Source organism: Pyrus communis, chromosome 15 (assembly GCF_041283825.1).
Source record: "Pyrus communis isolate YQ-2024b chromosome 15, ASM4128382v1, whole genome shotgun sequence".
Classification (NCBI taxonomy): domain Eukaryota; kingdom Viridiplantae; phylum Streptophyta; class Magnoliopsida; order Rosales; family Rosaceae; genus Pyrus; species Pyrus communis.
The window spans coordinates 525233-543739 of NC_142579.1; the positions used below are offsets into that span (position 1 = coordinate 525233).

At 38.3% G+C, this 18507-nt stretch overlaps 2 protein-coding genes and 1 long non-coding RNA gene across 5 annotated transcripts; 2 read left to right on the forward strand and 1 right to left on the reverse strand.

The window, feature by feature from the left end:
* The first annotated feature begins 654 nt into the window (after positions 1-654).
* Positions 655-16733, forward strand: LOC137738173 (membrane-bound O-acyltransferase gup1). 3 transcript variants are annotated; one of them, XM_068477801.2, is made up of 19 exons: positions 655-906; positions 987-1045; positions 1801-1982; positions 2067-2115; positions 9528-9631; positions 9733-9797; positions 10035-10105; positions 11109-11168; positions 11288-11401; positions 11576-11700; positions 11820-11871; positions 12535-12597; positions 12748-12857; positions 12946-13038; positions 13160-13241; positions 15174-15251; positions 15773-15848; positions 15934-15983; positions 16366-16733. In XM_068477801.2, exons 1-19 carry the CDS (start codon positions 813-815, stop codon positions 16405-16407), a joined length of 1569 nt encoding a protein of 522 aa, XP_068333902.2. In that variant the 5' UTR covers positions 655-812; the 3' UTR covers positions 16408-16733. The 3 variants fall into 3 exon arrangements, 1 of the variants encoding a protein (XP_068333902.2); XR_015957083.1 differs by having other exon boundaries at positions 673-906; positions 13160-14530; positions 14878-15251; XR_015957084.1 differs by having other exon boundaries at positions 673-906; positions 13164-13241.
* Positions 2732-5737, forward strand: LOC148690317 (uncharacterized). Its single transcript, XM_088686590.1, has one exon. It carries the CDS (start codon positions 2828-2830, stop codon positions 5600-5602), a length of 2775 nt encoding a protein of 924 aa, XP_088542716.1. The 5' UTR covers positions 2732-2827; the 3' UTR covers positions 5603-5737.
* LOC148690318 (uncharacterized) lies at positions 16637-17416 on the reverse strand. Its single transcript, XR_015957085.1, has 2 exons — positions 17276-17416; positions 16637-17147 (listed from the first exon to the last, which is right to left on the reverse strand). It is a non-coding gene; the product is annotated as an uncharacterized LOC148690318 (long non-coding RNA).
* Positions 17417-18507: the final 1091 nt, after the last annotated feature.

Below are 18507 nucleotides of genomic sequence, written 5' to 3' on the forward strand. Positions count from 1 at the left end.
TTCAGAATTTTAAAAACTAATCCCACTTCATAATAAAATAAAAAATAAAATGAAATTCTTTATACATTGTGTGTGGGCACTTGCTAATGTAAATAAAAACCACTCGCTTTGTAGAATTTTTCACTGAGGACATGATTCAATACTTCTGTTGTAATACAAGTAATTACATACTTACAAAAAAATTAAATAATTATATTATGATACTTAGTGTTTCAGGTCGTGTTCCCGACACATTAAAATGTTTCTCGCAAAATTAAGAGTGTAAATGGAAGTCCCTATAAGAGAAAATGGTAGAAATGGTTCCTCAACATTAACTCAATTGAAGCATTTCTCAAAATTTTCAAGTGACCATTTCTCAAATCGGGTAAAAGTTGAGAAAACATTGTTATAATTTTTCTTCTTTGGATTTCTATATTTGATCCTTAATTCAGCCTCACGCGTGACACGTGATTTATTTTGACGAAAGTTTTAAAGGAGTTGATGAAAATTATCATAACTGTACATTTTGATGAGTCAAAGCACCAATGATCATAAATTTTTAATTGAGAAATCATTGCTATAATTTCCTCTTATAAGAATTTCCGAATTTTGGTAGTGAAATAGTGACAGACTGGTAATTATCGGCATTTTGAGATCTCTTTTACTATTAGGTGGCAGTAGAAGGGCTTCAACTGTCCCCTTTAAACAAAGCAGAGAGAGCAGAGCAGAAACGAGATAGATGGTGCCGTTGTTGGTCACCAAGATCAAACCACACAACAAAATCAAATTTTGAAATTCAGGAGAGAGAGGAAGCAGAAGCAGCAGCAGCAGCTATGAAGATGTTGAAAGGAGAGGTGGGATTTCTCATTCTCTACGCAGCTGCTTTCTATGCCTTCATCATCCATCGATCCCTCCAACTCTCGCGCGGTGCGGTATCATCCATTTCTTCATCTATTTTCTTCTTTGTCTTTATTTATTTATTGAAAACCCATTTTTCTGATACGCAGATCATCATGCTAAGCTCTTCGGTTTGCGCCCTGGATGGCTCATTCCTCATCGCCTCAATGTGGGTTTCTTCCTTCAATTTCATTACTTTTTATTTTCTTTTTATAAATTCAGTTTTTTTGTTCAAAAATAACGTCGGAAATTCTACTTCAGATAATTGGGAAAGTGCTCTGGTGCAGTTTAACTGTTCTGTATATGTAAATTCTGAAGTGGACTGTGACATGCCGCTGTTCGGGCGGTTTAGTTCTGTGTGTGTGTGTGTGTGTTTCCCTGTTTCTTTTTTAAGTTTTTCGATTAGTTGTTTGTGGTGTGGAGTCGGGTTTTAGGGATTAGCGTTTAGCTCAGTTTTGAGCTGGCTAAACAAGGAGTTGGACGAAATTTAGAGTGTTGCCCGAAGGGCCAGTGGTGCCCTTCAAATGGCATGGTGTTTGAATATATATATATATATAACGTGTGTGTGTGTGTGTGTATGATGTATGTTTGTACGTAAATTCTATTCCTTCGCAATTATTATCTTTGGAAATAATGGTTTGGAAAATAGGGGATCAGAGCACATTAATGCTCAACCTTTGGAAAGTTTCCTGAGGCTGGAAATGTGAATTAGATTGAGGCAGAAGTTATCACTAGCAGATAGATTTTCAAATTCCAGAAGCATTACTCCGTTTCTATATATGACTCTTGTTCGTGTGTTGATTTACTGCAGTACCATGGTGTTAAAAACATTGGATGTACTGAAAATTCTAAAAAAACGATTCAAGTTTTATTCTCTGATATTCCTGTGCTTACCTGAAAAGCACCTTTCTTTTTTCTGCTTAGGATGTTTCTGATGCTCAATGGAGAAACTTTCGAGGAAATTTTCCTGTTCTTACCGGTGTTTTCACAATGTTCACGTTGATTGCTAATTTGCTGAGGACAAGCTTTCATTTAAAAGCAAGAGGGATGTCCATTATTTGGATTTTGATTTCTTTCACATACCTAGCATATCTGCATGGAGCCTGGTATGTCTTACCTTCATAACTGTACTTGGATTATATGCTCTTTTGTAGGAGGTGCAGTTATCTGACTTCCGTTGTTTTTGCAAGCATTATATTTATCCTCGCAATCGCTTCAATGAATTTTCTTTTGGTAAAGGTGAGCTCCATTCATGCTTGGATACATAATGCAATGCATTTTCTTTTAGGGAGTTGTTATTGTCACTCCAAAAATCTAAAAGTGCACTCCACACTTTCTATATTTAGAAAGAAAAATACTCTTATGAGGAGTGTACAATTAGATTTTTGGGGTGCCGACTGCCAATAATAGTTCCCTTCTTGTTTATCACATTATCGTTAGTCCTTTTTCTGTTTATATTTGTATTGCAATATTTTTCTTGAATTAGGTTTGTTTTCTGATATATACAGGTCCTACATGAAGTCTAAAGTATGTGTTATGAATACATAAAGAATATTGGTCAGCTTCCAAAACAACGTGATTTCTTGTGAAGAATTTGTTTTCCAACATTTTTAGGCTTAAAAGGTCAAAACTTGTTTTTTATGTATTGTTGGCGTAACAGTTGATGGTTTGTGCACTTTATGCCATCATACACATTGTGCTTCTAGGAGTTAAAAGTTCTGCATTGTACCTTATTGCTCAAATGTTAACTGTTTAAGCTTATTATATACAATTACATTCTTTCTCATTTTAATAAATTTTGTGTTTCTTATAAAAAATAAAAATTTACTGGGGCTTTGATGGAAATATTCTAGTTCCAACCCCACCCCCCCACCCCACAAAAAAAAAAAAAAAATTTATAATTGCAAACTTCTTGTATGATTTACCAGATTCATATCTAACTTATCATATCATGTGTATGTGGGAGGGGGAGAAGATGACCTACCGACATTTATCCAGGGATTACAAAGTCGAGCAAAAGGTTTTCATCTTAGAGGTGGAAGATAAGTCTTTTGGTGAAAGGATTCTGTTAACAGAGAGAACTAGATACAGAGGGTACCAGATTTCTTTCGATTTGGGCTGCGCTGCTTGGCTCATTGATCAGTTAAAGGAGGCGGTAGTTACAAGCGGTCAGAATTTCTTCAGAAAATATAGAGGTCATAATTATCAGTTTTGGGTTGAAAGATTCCACAACAAAAACGGGGATTTTCTTGTTCTGTCCAAAACAGAAAAGGATGGTTTTGTCAGGAATATCTTCGTTCCTAAAGGAAGTAACTTTTTCGGCTGGAGAAGTTTGGAGGACCTACTGTCTGAAATTCTCCGAGGGGGAAAGAGAGCCGGGACTTCTCAGAGGAATGTGAAGAGGGATGGAATTGAGCCTTTGAGCAGCTACTCGGGGTTTGGCCCTCAGGTTTCGTATAGAGACGCAGTTCTTGGAGGCAAGATGTTGACAAATGGGGCATCCCTTCGAAACGTCAGAGAGGAAAGATGGATCAAGAAAAACTGGAATATGAGAGATACTTCCACGGAATCCTATAGTTGGGGGAGTGTAATCGTTTGTGAGAGACTTGTGGTGCATCAGCCTTGGAGAGTTGTGGAGGCCTCACTTCAAAATCTGCTGGGAAAGAAAATTTGGCTTTCACCGTTCCAATGCAACAAGGCCTTGTTTGTTTGTCAGAACGAAGAGGAAGCAACAAAAATTGCACAACTTGGAGTTCTAGCCATGAATAAGTTACCTGATGTGGTGCTGTCTGGATGGTGGGACAGTATCAAATCAAACGACAGAAAGGTGGTTAGTTATGGTGGATGGGTTGCTCTGGAAGGTTTACCACCGCATCTTTGGACCAATGATTTTTTCCAAAACATTGGCGATGCATGCGGTGGTCTGGTAGAAGTTGATCGTAGAACAGCTAACTTTGGTTTTTTGATTGAAGCAAAGTTAAAAATCAAACGCAACAACATTGGCTTTATTCCAGAGTTCGTAAATGTGGTAGATGGAGAATCAGTTTTCAGGGTAAAAATCCGTCAACTTTCGCCAGCAAAGAGACCTAATCTTTCGGCTGCAGATTGTGGAGTAACCACAATAACAAAGGGCTCTTTGAAGACTGAATCGAAGTTACAAAGGATCACCGGAATTATCCTTCCGGCGAAAGCAGATTTTCAACAGACTACCCCTATATCAGGGACACGTGTCTGTTTTCAGATTGGAGATTTTGAATGCCCTGTCACTGTTGGATCTGAAAGAAAGCAAGGAGAAAGCATGCATGTGACAGAGAGTGTGCGGGTTGAGAAGCCTGTAATTAATGACTCTACTTTTTCTGTAAGAAAGCAAGGTGAACAGCAGAGAGTAGGAAAACTGACAGGAGCGGTGGAAATGACAGAAGTAGTGGATTTCTCAGAAGGAGCAGAAAAGGCAGTTGCAGGGGATTATTTTAATAATTCATTAGAGAAAGGAAGTCAGAAAGAAGTGGTCTTTTCGGATATAGGCAAGGGCTTGGAGGTATGTGGGACAGTTGGTGGCGGTGGTATTCCCGCCGAAGGAGCACAAAAATCAACGAAGGGGTTTTATTTTAATAGGACAAAAAGGGAGGTTAATCTCAAAAGTGGTCTATTTTGGAATAAAAAAATGGTAGTGGAGGCATGTGGGCCTTCCATTAATAAGGAGAATTCTTTATTTCACTCTGCAAGGATGGTGGGTCTTGACCCACATAATCTTTTTGCGGGGTCATGTGTAGGCCCAATTAATCTAGAATTCAATGGGCCGAGATTTCAACTACAAGAAGGAATGGTTTTGTCAACCATGGATAATATGCAGACATCCTTGCTGGAGTATTCAACAGTGAACAATTCTCAATGTTCTTCGGCTATGAAAGCTCATCACAAGGGTGTTTCAAGTAAAACTCCAATGTGTTTCAATTTGAATTTCCTTGGGAGATTTGGCGATTCTGATATTTGTGGAAAAAGACTGAAGCTTGTTCTTCCAGATGAGTTCGGATCTTATCTGACTCCTTTCGAGAGGCCTAAACTGAAGGAAATTCAATCTCCCAATCTCACCTTCTTAAATAATGTTTGCGAACAGATGGATGAAAAGGAAAGTGATGTCGATGATGTTCCAATTAGGCCATCGGGCAGGTTGATTGAAGAGGAATCATCTGAACAAAGGATGAGGTTGACAAAGGATCTTGGTCTGGATTATTCTCAATTATCAGATTTTGGTGAAGACGAATACATGTCACAATCATCAGTTTCAGAGGAGGAGTTTGGTGATTCTTCACAAGACGAAAAAGAAACCTTCGATGTTTTTGATCGCTGTAACGATGTGTTTCACAATCTCTTCACTGATACAACAATGGAAACAAGGACGACGTTGGATGAGGTACCTTCTCAGTCGCATCATATAGCAAATTTAGACAATGTGGAACAAGTTGAATACAAAGATACTGGAAAAAACAAGAAACTGTTAAAGTACAGCAGAAGGAAAAGGTCGGCTAGCGTATCAGTCAAACGTGAAGCACAAACTCGAACTACCAAATTCATGTCAAATATGAAAGTTTCTTTGGTGCCACTGAAAAGGTCTTTATTTCTTGAGAGGAATACTGGGAAAGGCATTGCTAGCAAGCTTGTGGGTGGAAACAAGGCAGAAAAGAAAATTCAAGGGGGCATTGTCAAATTTAATGAAGATAATTAGCTGGAATGTTAGAGGATTGGGAAGTAGGCAGAAGAGGTTGATTTTGAAACAGCAATTCAGGCGATTAAAGCCCGATATTATTATCTTACAAGAAACAAAGAAAGAATCAATTGACAGATCGCTTGTGGCTAGTGTTTGGGGAAGCAGATTTAAAGAGTGGATTTACGCCCCTGCTCAAGGAAGATCTGGGGGTATAGCTGTGATTTGGAACACCAAACACATCTCGGTTATTGAATCTTTGGTTGGAGGTTTCTCTATCTCCATAAAAATTAAAGCCCTCAATGGGTTGGACTGGTGGTTATCTGGTGTCTATGGTCCCTGCAAAAATAGAGAGCGAAAGGAGTTCTGGGAAGAAATGGCTGGCCTTTACGGTCTTTGCGGACCAAGATGGTGTGTAGGAGGAGATTTTAACGTGGTGAGATTTGTAAATGAGAAATCAAATGGGGGAAGAATGACTACAAGCATGAGGAACTTTAATGATTTCATCCAAGATACAGAACTCAAGGATTTGGAGTTGCTCAATGCTCAATTTACGTGGTCAAACTTCAGAGAAGAACCTGTGTGTCGGAGGTTAGATAGATTTTTGATCTCGGTAGGTTGTGAAGAGATTTTTCCAGAGGTAAGACAAATGGCTTTGGCAAGGGTCACTTCTGACCATTGTCCAATCCAACTAGATACTAACAAGGTGAAATGGGGGCCAAGTCCTTTCAGATTTGAAAACATGTGGCTACAGCACCCAGATTTCAGGAACAAGTTCAAACAATGGTGGCAATCTGAGCAGGTGGAGGGTTGGGAAGGTTATAAATTTTTGTACAAGTTAAAAGCTATCAAAAGAAAGTTGCAAAGATGGAGTAAGGAAAGTTTTGGTGATGTCGAGAAACAAATTAAGGATGCTGAGGCTAGCATAGAGGATTTAGATAGGAGAGAAGGGTTGGAAGGGCTAGATGTTGCTGCTAAAAGAAAGAAGGAAGAGTTACTTTTCCTTGTGGAAGATCTAGCTTATAAGGAAGAAGTGAAGTGGAGACAGAGAGGTAAAGTGGAATGGGCTAAAGAAGGGGACGGTAATACTAAATTTTTCCATAAAATAGCAAGTGGAAGAAGGAAGAGAAACTATATAGAAAGGTTGGAAGTGGATGATAGGGGAGTGGTAGAGGATGCAGAAGAGATAGAAAAACATATCGTTAACTTCTTCAAGTCCCTGTTTAGTAGTAACGAAGAGGTATGTTGGGGCTTGGAAGGCATCAATTGGGCCTCAATAAGTGAATCTAAGGCAGCTTGGCTTGAGAGGCCTTTTGAGGAATCGGAAGTACAAAGAGCAGTCTTTGATTGTGGAAGGGATAAATCGCCAGGACCAGATGGTTATTCCTTGCAAATGTTTCAACACTGTTGGGAATTCCTGAAAGTGGATATTTTGAAGGTCATGGAGGAGTTCTTTGAGGCCGGAATAATAAATGCGGTGACAAATGAAACATTTATTTGTCTAATTCCAAAAAAGTCAGATTCTTTGAAAGTGACGGACTACAGGCCTATAAGCCTAGTTACTGGATTATACAAAATTGTGGCGAAAACCCTAGCTTCAAGATTAAGGGAGGTTATGGGCAGCACAATCTCTCCACATCAAGGAGCTTTTGTTAAAGGCCGACAAATTTTGGATGCTGTCCTTATTGCAAATGAGGTGGTAGAAGAGGTGAGGCAGAAGAAAGAGGAGGGATTGGTGTTTAAAATCGATTTTGAAAAGGCTTATGATCATGTCGAGTGGAGATTTTTAGACGAAGTTTTACAAAGAAAAGGCTTTGGCATTAGATGGAGAAAATGGGTGCAGGGATGTCTAAATTCTGCAAATTTCTCTGTTTTGATCAATGGGAGGCCTAGGGGAAAATTTCATGCTTCAAGAGGTTTGAGACAAGGCGACCCACTGTCACCTTTTCTTTTTACCTTAGTAGTGGACGTCTTGAGTAGATTAATGGAGAAGGCTCAAGAAAATCAGCTGATCAAAGGTTTAGGCATAGGGCAAGAAAGGGTGGAGATCTCTCATCTTCAATTTGCTGATGATACTATTTTCTTCTTGGCGGATGATGAGGAAGTTTGGAACAATTTATTAGAGGTGCTCAATTTATTTTGTACTGTTTCAGGGTTGAAAATCAACAAAGCAAAGTGTTCTTTGGCTGGAATAAACTCAGATTGTGAGAAATTAAAAAGGTTGGCAGATTCTTGGGGTTGTGAGGTGGGTAGTTGGCCAATAAAGTATTTGGGTCTCCCTCTTGGGGGTAGGCCAAGAGCACTTACGTTTTGGGATCCAGTGGTAGAAAAAATGGAAAAAAGACTTCAAAATTGGAAGAAGGCCTTCTTATCCAGAGGCGGCAGATTAACTTTGATTCAATCTGTTTTGGGAAGCTTGCCAATCTACTACATGTCCTTGTTCAAAATTCCTTGCGGGGTGATTGGACGCCTAGAAAAACTAATGAAAGGATTTCTTTGGGAGGGGGTGGAGGAAGGAAAGAAAAACCACCTGGTGAAATGGGAGATAGTTATTAAAAGTAAGGAGGAAGGGGGTTTAGGAGTAGGGAATTTGAGGAATCAGAATGAAGCGTTATTGGCTAAGTGGTTGTGGAGATTCCCAAAGGAACCAAATTCTCTCTGGCACAAGGTGATAAGAAGCAAGTATGGGCTGCAGGATAATGGGTGGAATGCAAATCCTCCATTGCGGGGTTCAAGTCGAAGCCCCTGGAAAGATATTTCGTGTGGTCTCCAATCATTTCTACAATGTTGCAAGTTTGAGGTGGGCAATGGGGAGAGGGTGAGGTGTTGGGAGGATGGTTGGTTGGAAGGGGGACCATTGAAAGAACAATTTCCTAGATTATTCTTGTTATCGAGAATGCACAACCAGAACATTGCAAGTTTTGTGGATCTTTCTATCAATTCTTTGAGCTGGAATTTTGATTTCAGGAGAAATTTGAATGAGGTGGAGATAGAAGAGGCGGCTAGATTATTACAGAAAGTGGAAAATGTTCGATTGTCTCAATCAAGAGCGGATGATAGAAGGTGGAAACTGGAATTATCAGGATTGTTCACTTGCAAATCCTATCGCTCTTTCTTGAGCAACAATGGGATTGTGCAACATTTTCCACCCTCTTCTCAGATTTGGAAATCAAAAGTTCCTCCGAAGGTCAAAGTTCTTGTGTGGCTAGTGGCTATTGGGAGGCTCAACACTTGTGATCAAGTTCAAAGGAGAAGTCCTTTTATTTGCATCTCTCCCCATTGGTGCAGTTTGTGTAAAGCAAAGGAGGAAAGTGTTAACCACATTTTTCTTCATTGTTCTTACACGATTCAACTGTGGTGGAAATTGTTTCAGGAGGTTAGAGTAAGTTGGGTCATCCCAAAGGGTTGTTTCGAGCTTCTAAGCACTAATTTTGATGCTCTAGGAATTGGGAGGAAAGCTAAAGCTTTGTGGGGTTGTCTGGTGTCGGCAGTTTTTTGGAACATTTGGTTGGAGCGTAACAAAAGAATTTTTGAGGATTATACTGGTGTGGGGGTAGCAGATCTATGGGGAAGAGTAAGATATTGGGCAGCCTTCTGGGCTTCAGTTTCAAATGAATTTAAGAATTACTCTCTTTCTCACATACTGTGGGATATGTTAGCAGTAGTAAAATGATTTTGGTTGAGGTTGTCCTACTTGTAATCTGATCCTCTGGAGAGTTTTTCTTGTTCTGTTCTTGGTGGATTTCTTATCCACTTCTGTGTATTACACTTTTCTTTTTTAATAAACTGTTATAGTTTCTTCTCAAAAAAACAATTTACCAGATTCATCATATGGGCTACTGTTTTTGAGTCTATTCCAATAGTTCATTTTGCTTCTTTCTTTGTTAGAGTTATGCGCTACTGTTTTGAGTTCTTGCCATACATTACTGGACTTGTGTTTTTGCAGATATTTGCACGAACAAAGTACTTCCCTTTTGTATTTTGGATTTTCAACATATTCTTTCTTCTGTGCAATCGTGTTTATGAAGGATATTCATTCTCCATAATTGGGTGAGTTTTGTTGGCTGGGCTAGGCCATTTAGCACTTCATTGGGTACTTAACAGTTAAATTGTGATATATCTGCTTACTGGTTCTGCATATTATTATGTAGGCAACGCTGGGCATATTTGGACAACTTTCGGGGCACCTTTAGATGGCACATTTGCTTTAACTTTGGTATTGTGCTTTCCTCATTATTGTTTTGACATTTTAATTCCAGTTATCATACTTTCATTACTGTGTATTCATCTTCTTTTCCATATCATGTGCATATGACCTTTCATGAAATACGTGCATACCTATGTAGACACAAATCTACCATGTAGCCACAAATCTATGTTGCAACCTGCTTTTATACTTTAGTATATATTTGTGATATTTTTTTTTATCTCTTATTCTGGTTGTTTGTGACAGTTGTTTTGCGGATGATAAGCTTTGGCTATGATTACCATTGGGCACATCGAGATTCTCATTTTGACCATAAGGTATTTGTGTTCCTTTGAGCTGTGATCTGTATGCTATCTTCTCTGTTCTGTCCCTCCCCCTTTTTTTTCTAGCATGTATTTTATAGAATTACTTTGTCACGGAGTCTACATGGAAACGATATTACTAACCGTCCAACGCTTCTGGTTATGGTGGTGATGCGGGACACTAGTAAGAGAAAGGAAGAAAAGAGTGATCTGGGATCACTCTCTGGCCTTTGGCAAAAACCATTGGTGTATTGGATTCACTTTACATAGAAATTAGAAAAAAATCTAGCCTCACAGCTAATACACTTTGAAATCCTAAAAGAAAATTCACAACACCTAATCATGTGACAATAAGAGACTCAAAGACATTGAATATGAGACTCCAAAACAATGAACCTAAAATACACCATGTAATTAATACATTAAAACCCTTTTAGGAGATTAATTTTTTCCTCTGAAAGCCTATTAGGCCTCTTTGTATATGCCAAACTGGTTTGACTTAGAGGTTAGTCTCCAGCCCACCTATGATTGTGGCCTGAAACTGAAATAATAAAAAACTTGTGTTACTTTTTGTTTTAGAACTTTATGGTATTTTTCTTTCCAGCTTGTTCTATGGATGAGAGTCAAGAGTGGTTATTACTTTCACATCACTCAACCCTGCATGTTTTCAATGTTCTTGCTCTGCAGCTTGCTTTTGAAGTTGATATCTAGTTAGTTTTCTGTGGTTGCACTCAATGGTACTTTAACATTGTCCTTCACAGGCTTGCCAATTACTATGTTAACAGAATTTAGTGTAGTATTAACTACAAATTCTTAGGCCAATTCATGTGCCAGTATCCATTAACATACTTTCAGCAACCCTCTTTTGTTTAATGTAATTACTGTGAATCTTGGTGATTTCTAGTTCATTCTGATGGATTTTCTCTGCTTATTCATGCATGCCGATTATTGTCAAGGATTTAATACTTTGCACTTTAGCTATTTACAAAGTGCTAATGTTTCTTGGTCTTGTATGCAGAAACACATTCAGCGTTGCAATATTTGTAAATCAGGGAAAACTTGTTACCATGTTTTACAGGTTAGCTTATGCCTTCTACTTAAGTGCGAGCCTAGTATTATTGCAGTTGGTGGATCCTTAAATCAACTTTCATCCAAATGGATTTTCCATGTGTTCATAAATGTGTTTGTTATACTCAGGAGAGAGGTGTCCAGAATGACATGTATGCATTTACGACTTACCTTGCTTATTTGGTGTATGCACCTCTTTATCTTACTGGGCCGATTGTAAGCTTCAATGCATTTGCCTCACAGGTCTGTCACTTTCAATATTGGTACTGTTTTTTTTTTTTTAATAATTTGAAATATTTGGTCATTTATGGATTGCCAAGTGCACTGGATGTGCTTCCCATATTGTTGGAGATGATAGTCCGTGCTTGTATGTTCTACAGAGTCTCAGTATTTACCTTTATTGCAATGTTCTTTCAGTTGGATGTTCCTCAAAATAACTTTTCAGCTAAAGACATTGCTTGGTATGGTTTGCGCTGGGTGTTCAGTCTTCTTCTGATGGAATTAATGACACATCTTTTTTATTACAATGCGTTTGCAATCAGGTGAGTATCTAGTTAAAGATACACCCTGTATCGTGTATGTGTGTCTGTGCGCACACCCATGCATGTGTGTATTCTATCTTTTGGATATTAACTAGGTTCTCTTTTTCTGTACCTATTAGTGGCATGTGGAAAGAGTTATACCCTATGGATGTGTTTATTATTGGATATGGGGTAAGAGATGATCCTACAGTATCAAGGTCTTTGATGATTAGAATTTTACTATCTCAAGCTTTTTATATGATTGAAATACACTATGAAGCAGCATAATGTACTTTTAATTTGAGGTGGTAATGTAGTAATTAATTCCAGAATATACAAAACACACCTACCTTGGACTCTTTGTGCATGGACTAAATGTTTAATAATGTGATAGTTCCTACTTATGAGAATATAAAAAATAATGAACAAGTATATCTTAAAATACATGGTATCCATAACCTTCTTTGAGCAAAGAAAATGCATGAGAGAGTTAGTTATTAAAAGTTAAATCAATCCCCAAATTGTTATTTGTAATAAGTTCATTTGTAATACTATCAATCATTAAATTGTAATCTTTACATTCCTCATAGATATGATGTAAGAATTGCTTATGCAAGTATTTTCAAGTTCCTCACCATACTCATACACTCTGCAGTCTGCCGCAAAGTAAAGTTACTTGGTTACTTTACCTAGATATAATAACTTATTTGGTGAACTTTTATCAGACCCTTTTTTTAATTGGGTCTTTTAGTATTTTCGTTTCACTTTGTCTGGATTTCCATTCTAGTTGTTAGGTGACTTCATCTATTTGTTTTGGCTTAGGTAAAGGTGATTTACTTTCTTATGATGGTGCAGGTTTTAATCTTCATGTGGCTAAAGTTTTTTCTGATATGGCGCTATTTCCGGTTCTGGTCACTGGTGTGTATATGTCAATAATATTTTTTTTTATATTTCTTCTGAACTTTGGCGTTTACTGCTGGGTTGTCCGTCTACTATAAATTAGTTGTATCTTTTATTATTGATATTGCTTTGCAGTGGGACAATGATTTTTTTTTCTAATTACTGCAGATATGTGGCATTGAGGCCCCTGAGAATATGCCGAGGTGTATAAATAATTGCTACAACTTGGAAACTTTTTGGAAGAACTGGCATGCTTCCTACAACAAATGGCTTGTGAGGTGAAACTTTCAACCTGTTGTGCTTTGAATTTCTCTTGTAATCCTGTTTCTAACTCTGACATGTTTGTTTGGGACATGAAAACAATAGGTATTTGTACATTCCTCTTGGGGGCACTCGGAGGAAGCTTCTCAATGTATGGGTTGTATTCACATTTGTTGCCATTTGGCATGATCTAGAATGGTACTTGTTGCTGGCTGTTGAATTTTTCTTATTGAATACATCTTAGCTTTCTGTCAAATGGGAGTAGAGCCTTATTGAAATTTGTTCCTTATTCTAACTTAATTTTTATCTTTGGCATTAGGAAGCTTCTTTCGTGGGCATGGCTGACATGCTTATTTTTTATTCCGGAAATGATACTGAAATCAGCAACCAATGCATTTCAGGTGACCTCTTTGTTCCTATTACCTTTGCTGTTTTTCTTTTGTTTGGTTTTACTAATGGGAGGATGATCATCCCAATTCTCGTACCTCCCATAAACCCAATCAGTTAGCTGTTGTTGGCTTGCGGATTAGGGGTTTCTGATTTGTTGGATGGTAATCAATTTGAAGCATGTACCCTGACTTTCAAGCTTTAGGGGAAAAAAAATCGTGGACTTAATCTTGTACTTTGAGGGTGCGTTTGTTTCACCTCCTTAGGAGGGACTGGCTTAAGTAGGACTATAATACTATGTTTGGTATGTCCTCGGACTAAAATAAATGGGACTCGTCTCGACTACGAGGCCCTCCGGGGTTCGCTAAAGCAGGCTATCTAATCCCAAGCTTTCGCTTGGTATTAAGGGGGACTAGAGAGGAAGGCCGACATCCAATCCCCAAGTTTTGCTCACTGACATACAGTCCCCGCTTCTTCTATGGCGCTGTCACCAAGGCGTCGCGGTGCTTGCTCTTTCGTGGCCCAAGTCGGGGGGGAGGGGAACTGCAGCTCACAGCTGAAGCGGCGCCACTATCGGTGGATGTTACAGCAAAAATCGGCGTGTTGGTGGAGAAACTGCCGACGCTGCGAGCCGAGAAGCAGATCGAGAGGTTGGCCATGGCGGACGCCCACTTCCAGGTTGAATTTCGAGTCCCCAGTTGAGAAATCGCATTGAATTTGACGACAAGTCTTGGAGCTCTGTGGAAATTTCAGTGCTTTCTCTCTCTTTTCGAGAAAGCAGATGTTTGGCTTCCTGAAAAGGGGTTAAGTTTTTGGGGCACATTTGACAGTTTGAGGGGGGAGGGAGAGAGAGAGGATTGGAGGGGTAATTTGGAAAATGAGGAAAGATTGAAAATCAATGGAAAGATGAGTTTGAAAGTTCGAAAAATCAATGTGATTTTTATCTGGGTTCTTCTAATTCATATGAGTGTTAATTCAATAGAAAGTTGAGTTCCCAATTGAAAAATTCGATGGGTTTTCAGCTAGGCTTTTGGGTTCCATTGATTTATTGGAAAGTTTTGTTTTTGGGTTGAGAGAATGTAAAATTTGAGGGTTCAAATCACATTTTTGAGAGAATGTAAAATTTGGTTGCTAGGTGTAGTTGGATTCTACAGAAAAATTTTGATGTTGGGTTCAATTTCTTTGCATTAGAAAATTCTGGAGGAAGTTTTGTTAACAAAAACTAATTTTTTCCTTTTTGTCCTTAATTATGCTTTTTAGTCCGACTTTAAACGAAATGCTTCACTAAGTCAATCCAGCTTAGGTCTGGTTTGGTATTGCTGTGCTTTTAAAAAAAGCTGATTCTGTTGTGCTGTGAGAATAAGCGGCTGTGAAATAAAGCAGCAGAGTGTTTGGTAAACTTTTTTGTAAAAGTGCTTTTGACAAAAAAAAAACAGTATTATAGTGTTTGGTAAACTTTTATGCAAAACAGATGTGAAAAAAAGCCGATTTTTCAAAGCTAGGTTTTGCAGCTTCTTGTTTTTGGCTTTTTTTCACCCAAAACTGTGAAAAAAAACTGAAGCTGAATGATTACCAAACACAAAAACAGCTCCCAGCTTTTTTTGATACCAGCTTTTTTCAGAATCACCTCAGTACCAAACCAGGTCTTAGTCTAGTCTAAGCCAGTCCAACTGAGTCTATAAAGCTAGTCCAGTCCGAGATAGTCTGGTGCAACAAACGCACCCTGAAGGTTTTGTAAGAAAAATCGCAAACTTGCTCTGGAACTCGACCATGTTGGCAACCCTTTTGCTTTGTGATTTCTCTCGTTGTAGTTCATTATTTTATACTTACACATATGCGAAGCTTATTTGATGAGAAGGGGAGGGAGACGAAGAGAAGAGGAGTATGTTAACCTTTATTTTTATCTGTCGAGCTTACTAATTATTTTGTCATGTATTTGTTGTCAGGTTAAGAGTACTCATGGGGAATTTGTTGTTCGTGAACTTAGTGCGGTTGCTGGTGCAGTTACTATCACTTGTCTCATGGTCTGTATCCTGTATTTGATTAAAGCATATACCAATCATAACTATTTTTATATTCCTGTTGATGCTGGTATTGAATTTAGATATTTGCACTTTTACTTGAGTGAAATGGAAGTAATAATAAGGTCATTTTGCTCTATTTTTTTCAGACTAATTTGATGATGCTTATATATCTGAAATTCTCCACTTGTCAAATATAAACATTTAGTAGTCTTTTCCTTCCCTTTGCAAAATTTGTCTACCTTTTTCTCTTTTGAAAGGCTAAATGATTCAAGCCACATAAGGCCTTTTTTACAGTGACAGTTTATTGAAACATATGCGTTTAAAGAGCGAAGGGTAGCCTAACATTTTCATTTTTGCAATGGTTCTTTTGCACATCCCACTGGTTTCAGTGTCCTAGCACTTAAAAATGTATTGTGTTATATGCATTTGCCAAACTAGTGGGTATTGCAAACTGGAAATCACCTTATGTGTTTACAAGAATTCGTAAATGCTAACAATACAAGCATTCAATGTTTATGCAGGTAGCAAACCTTGTTGGTTTTGTTATTGGACCATCTGGGATTAGTTGGTTGATTTCTCAATTCCTTAAACGAGAAGGTAACTTGAAATTTCATGTCCTGAGGTTTCTTGTTATCCTTATACAATGCTGCTTCTGAGGGGACCGATGATATTCTTTGTACAGGACTTCCCGTTTTGGCAGGCATGCTTTTGACATTTTATGTAGGGACAAAGGTAATGTCTCAATTATCTGCTTATTTCTTTAACGGTGAAGTTTAAATATGTCGCCTTTAAGAATTAGTTTTGCAGAGTTAAGGCACAATGTGAAGTTTTGAGATGGAAAATGCATAAAAAAAATTATTTTATAGTTTATTTTCATGATTTCTTCGCATGCCTAAATATAATGGAACCTAGTCATTAGGAATCCAGATATTTTGTTATGTATTTTGGGCTTATATTTATCTTGTATCAAAATGACGTTTCAGGATTTCGTTCAGTTTTGTTTCTGATATATACTCTAAACTCGAACATTTACATAAGCAGACAATTGTATATATATCGTAGTGCATGTGTCTGCTCTATTTCTATGATTGGTCTGAAGTTGCATATCTTGCAGCTCATGTTCCACATCCGCGATGCAAAGCAAAGTAGCAGCTAAATCGGCTCGCTGTAAGGTTTGATTAATTGGCCCCAGTAGCTAATTGCTGGTGTGGAAACCGAGGTCCTGAAGTTCCAAACAGGAGACAGGTTTGCCAACATTGTAACCTAATGTATGCTTGCTCATGCTAAGGACCTCGATGGCGGATAAAAGTAATCATTCATCACTCTACATTCTTTTCTGGTATACAATTAGGAAAGGGAAGGTACTACATAAATGTAGAGAAAGCTAATTCCAAATTCAAATGTGATTTAACTTTTGGAAATACCTGCATTGTAACACGATTGTTGCTTATTAATAAACACTCAGTTATACTTGTGTTTAAATTTTCTTCCCCTCATCCCAAGCTTAGGCATATCGAATTCAGTAGGGTTTATTTCCCAGAAAGCATTACCAGGATCTCTACCCTCTTTCATGTCCTTCCTAGTTTTCTGCATTTCGAATGCATCTTCAACTGTCTCCAATCTGGATGCCCTTGGATCTGCATATAGCACTCTCGGAATCAATCTTATGACTTCCTCTCTCATTGCTGCCACTTTATGCTTCGGAATTTGAAGCAATGTCTCGTTAATGATCGCCTCCATCAACTTTGGTTTCTTGGTGTAAGCCACATCCAAATCCAGTTTGTTTGAGAATTAGTAGTATGATTACCAATTAGTTTGCTTTAATTAGCCAACAACCAATCTGATTCAGGATCCAGATTGGTGATGTCCTCATGAGTCGGGGTGGGGTCGAAACAACTACAAGGATGAGGATGACACGCACAAATCGAACCCGTTACAAATAGAAAGAAACGAAAGCTTGTAGGAGCAGAGATAATGAGGTTGCTGTATACACAAATGCAATTTGATGAACACTAATAATTTACCCGAAGAAATGTACAACCATACGTCCTCTACTGGACAATCTTTTTAAACGGGATTGCATTACGTGGGAACCATACGTCGTCCTTTACTTGAAATATTTGTCATCAGCTGTCTGAAATCATCAGGAAAATTCTATACATTGTTTGAGATATATCATGTCAGCAGGTAAGGCTGTACGATCGAATAAATACCAGCCAATTCCGTCCAAGCTCCCCCAGCTCAGCTGGTTCTGCGCCCGATAATCTGCACGCACAATCACAGCCGTACAGTACTGATTTCTGTTTTCTGATGAGTATAAGAATGGCGACCACCGACCTTGCATTCTTACATTTGGTTTGCTAATATAGTTGGCATATGCATGGAGCAAACAAACACTGCTAACCCCTTTTACCGCACGCGATCTTCATTGCAATACAGGACCAGCATCCTAGCAACCCGATAAGTCACACTAACTAGATAAGTGGTTGCACTGGAAGAAAATGATAGGCTTACTTTTGGCCTATTATTGACTTTAAAGGGACCGAGACTGTTTGAAATTACAAAAAGATGACGCGTTTCCATTGTCAATGCAAGAAAACAAATTAACAAAGAATTCAAGCACACATGTTTTCGAATCTTTTTCTGAGGAGGAAGGGCATTACTAATTTACTCACTTGTGCAAACGAATACATGGAATGAAGAGTGAACAACATCGAACATCAGCGCCAAAGCTGAGATCGTCCTGCCAGCACAAAATAAGCAATCAGTTACCTCCCAAAACAAATATTTGCCAAGCATGGTGAAGTTGAAACTGAAGCAGCAAAGGATTTGTACTTTCACCATCACTTTTATACATCAAACACCTTTCAATATCCCCCTTCTAATTTTGTGTGGGAAATTTATCATGCCTAAATGTACATTCACATTTGTCTATGTGTCAAATGTAAAGCCAGTGCCCAATTTTCTTTTATATAAAGCGTTGGCCGAATGGCTTTGAAACTGTTATTTGACATTCCACCATTTTAGGTCTTAACTTCTTGTGCACCCACATCAAACAAAAGCATAAAATTCTAATATTTCCAATTCCCAATTTGCAGTTAGTACCTAGTGGCTACTGGCTAGTGAGCAGGAAATAAGGATGCATAAGTCTCTGGCTATTTCATGCATCAGTTATCTAAAAAATCAAATCAGCCAAAACAGTGAAATATAACAGCAGTTACCACATAGATGCTAAGAACGTTTTACCAGATTGTAC

Excerpts from the sequence above, each read along its gene's own strand:
- LOC137738173 (XM_068477801.2), top strand. The coding sequence starts at position 813 with ATGAAGATGTTGAAAGGAGAGGTGGGATTTCTCATTCTCTACGCAGCT. Across the intron at positions 9,632-9,732 it reads TATTCATTCTCCATAATTGG|GCAACGCTGGGCATATTTGG; the intron begins GTGAGTTTTGTT and ends ATTATTATGTAG. Across the intron at positions 13,242-15,173 it reads CAGCAACCAATGCATTTCAG|GTTAAGAGTACTCATGGGGA; the intron begins GTGACCTCTTTG and ends ATTTGTTGTCAG.
- LOC148690317 (XM_088686590.1), top strand. The coding sequence starts at position 2,828 with ATGTGTATGTGGGAGGGGGAGAAGATGACCTACCGACATTTATCCAGG.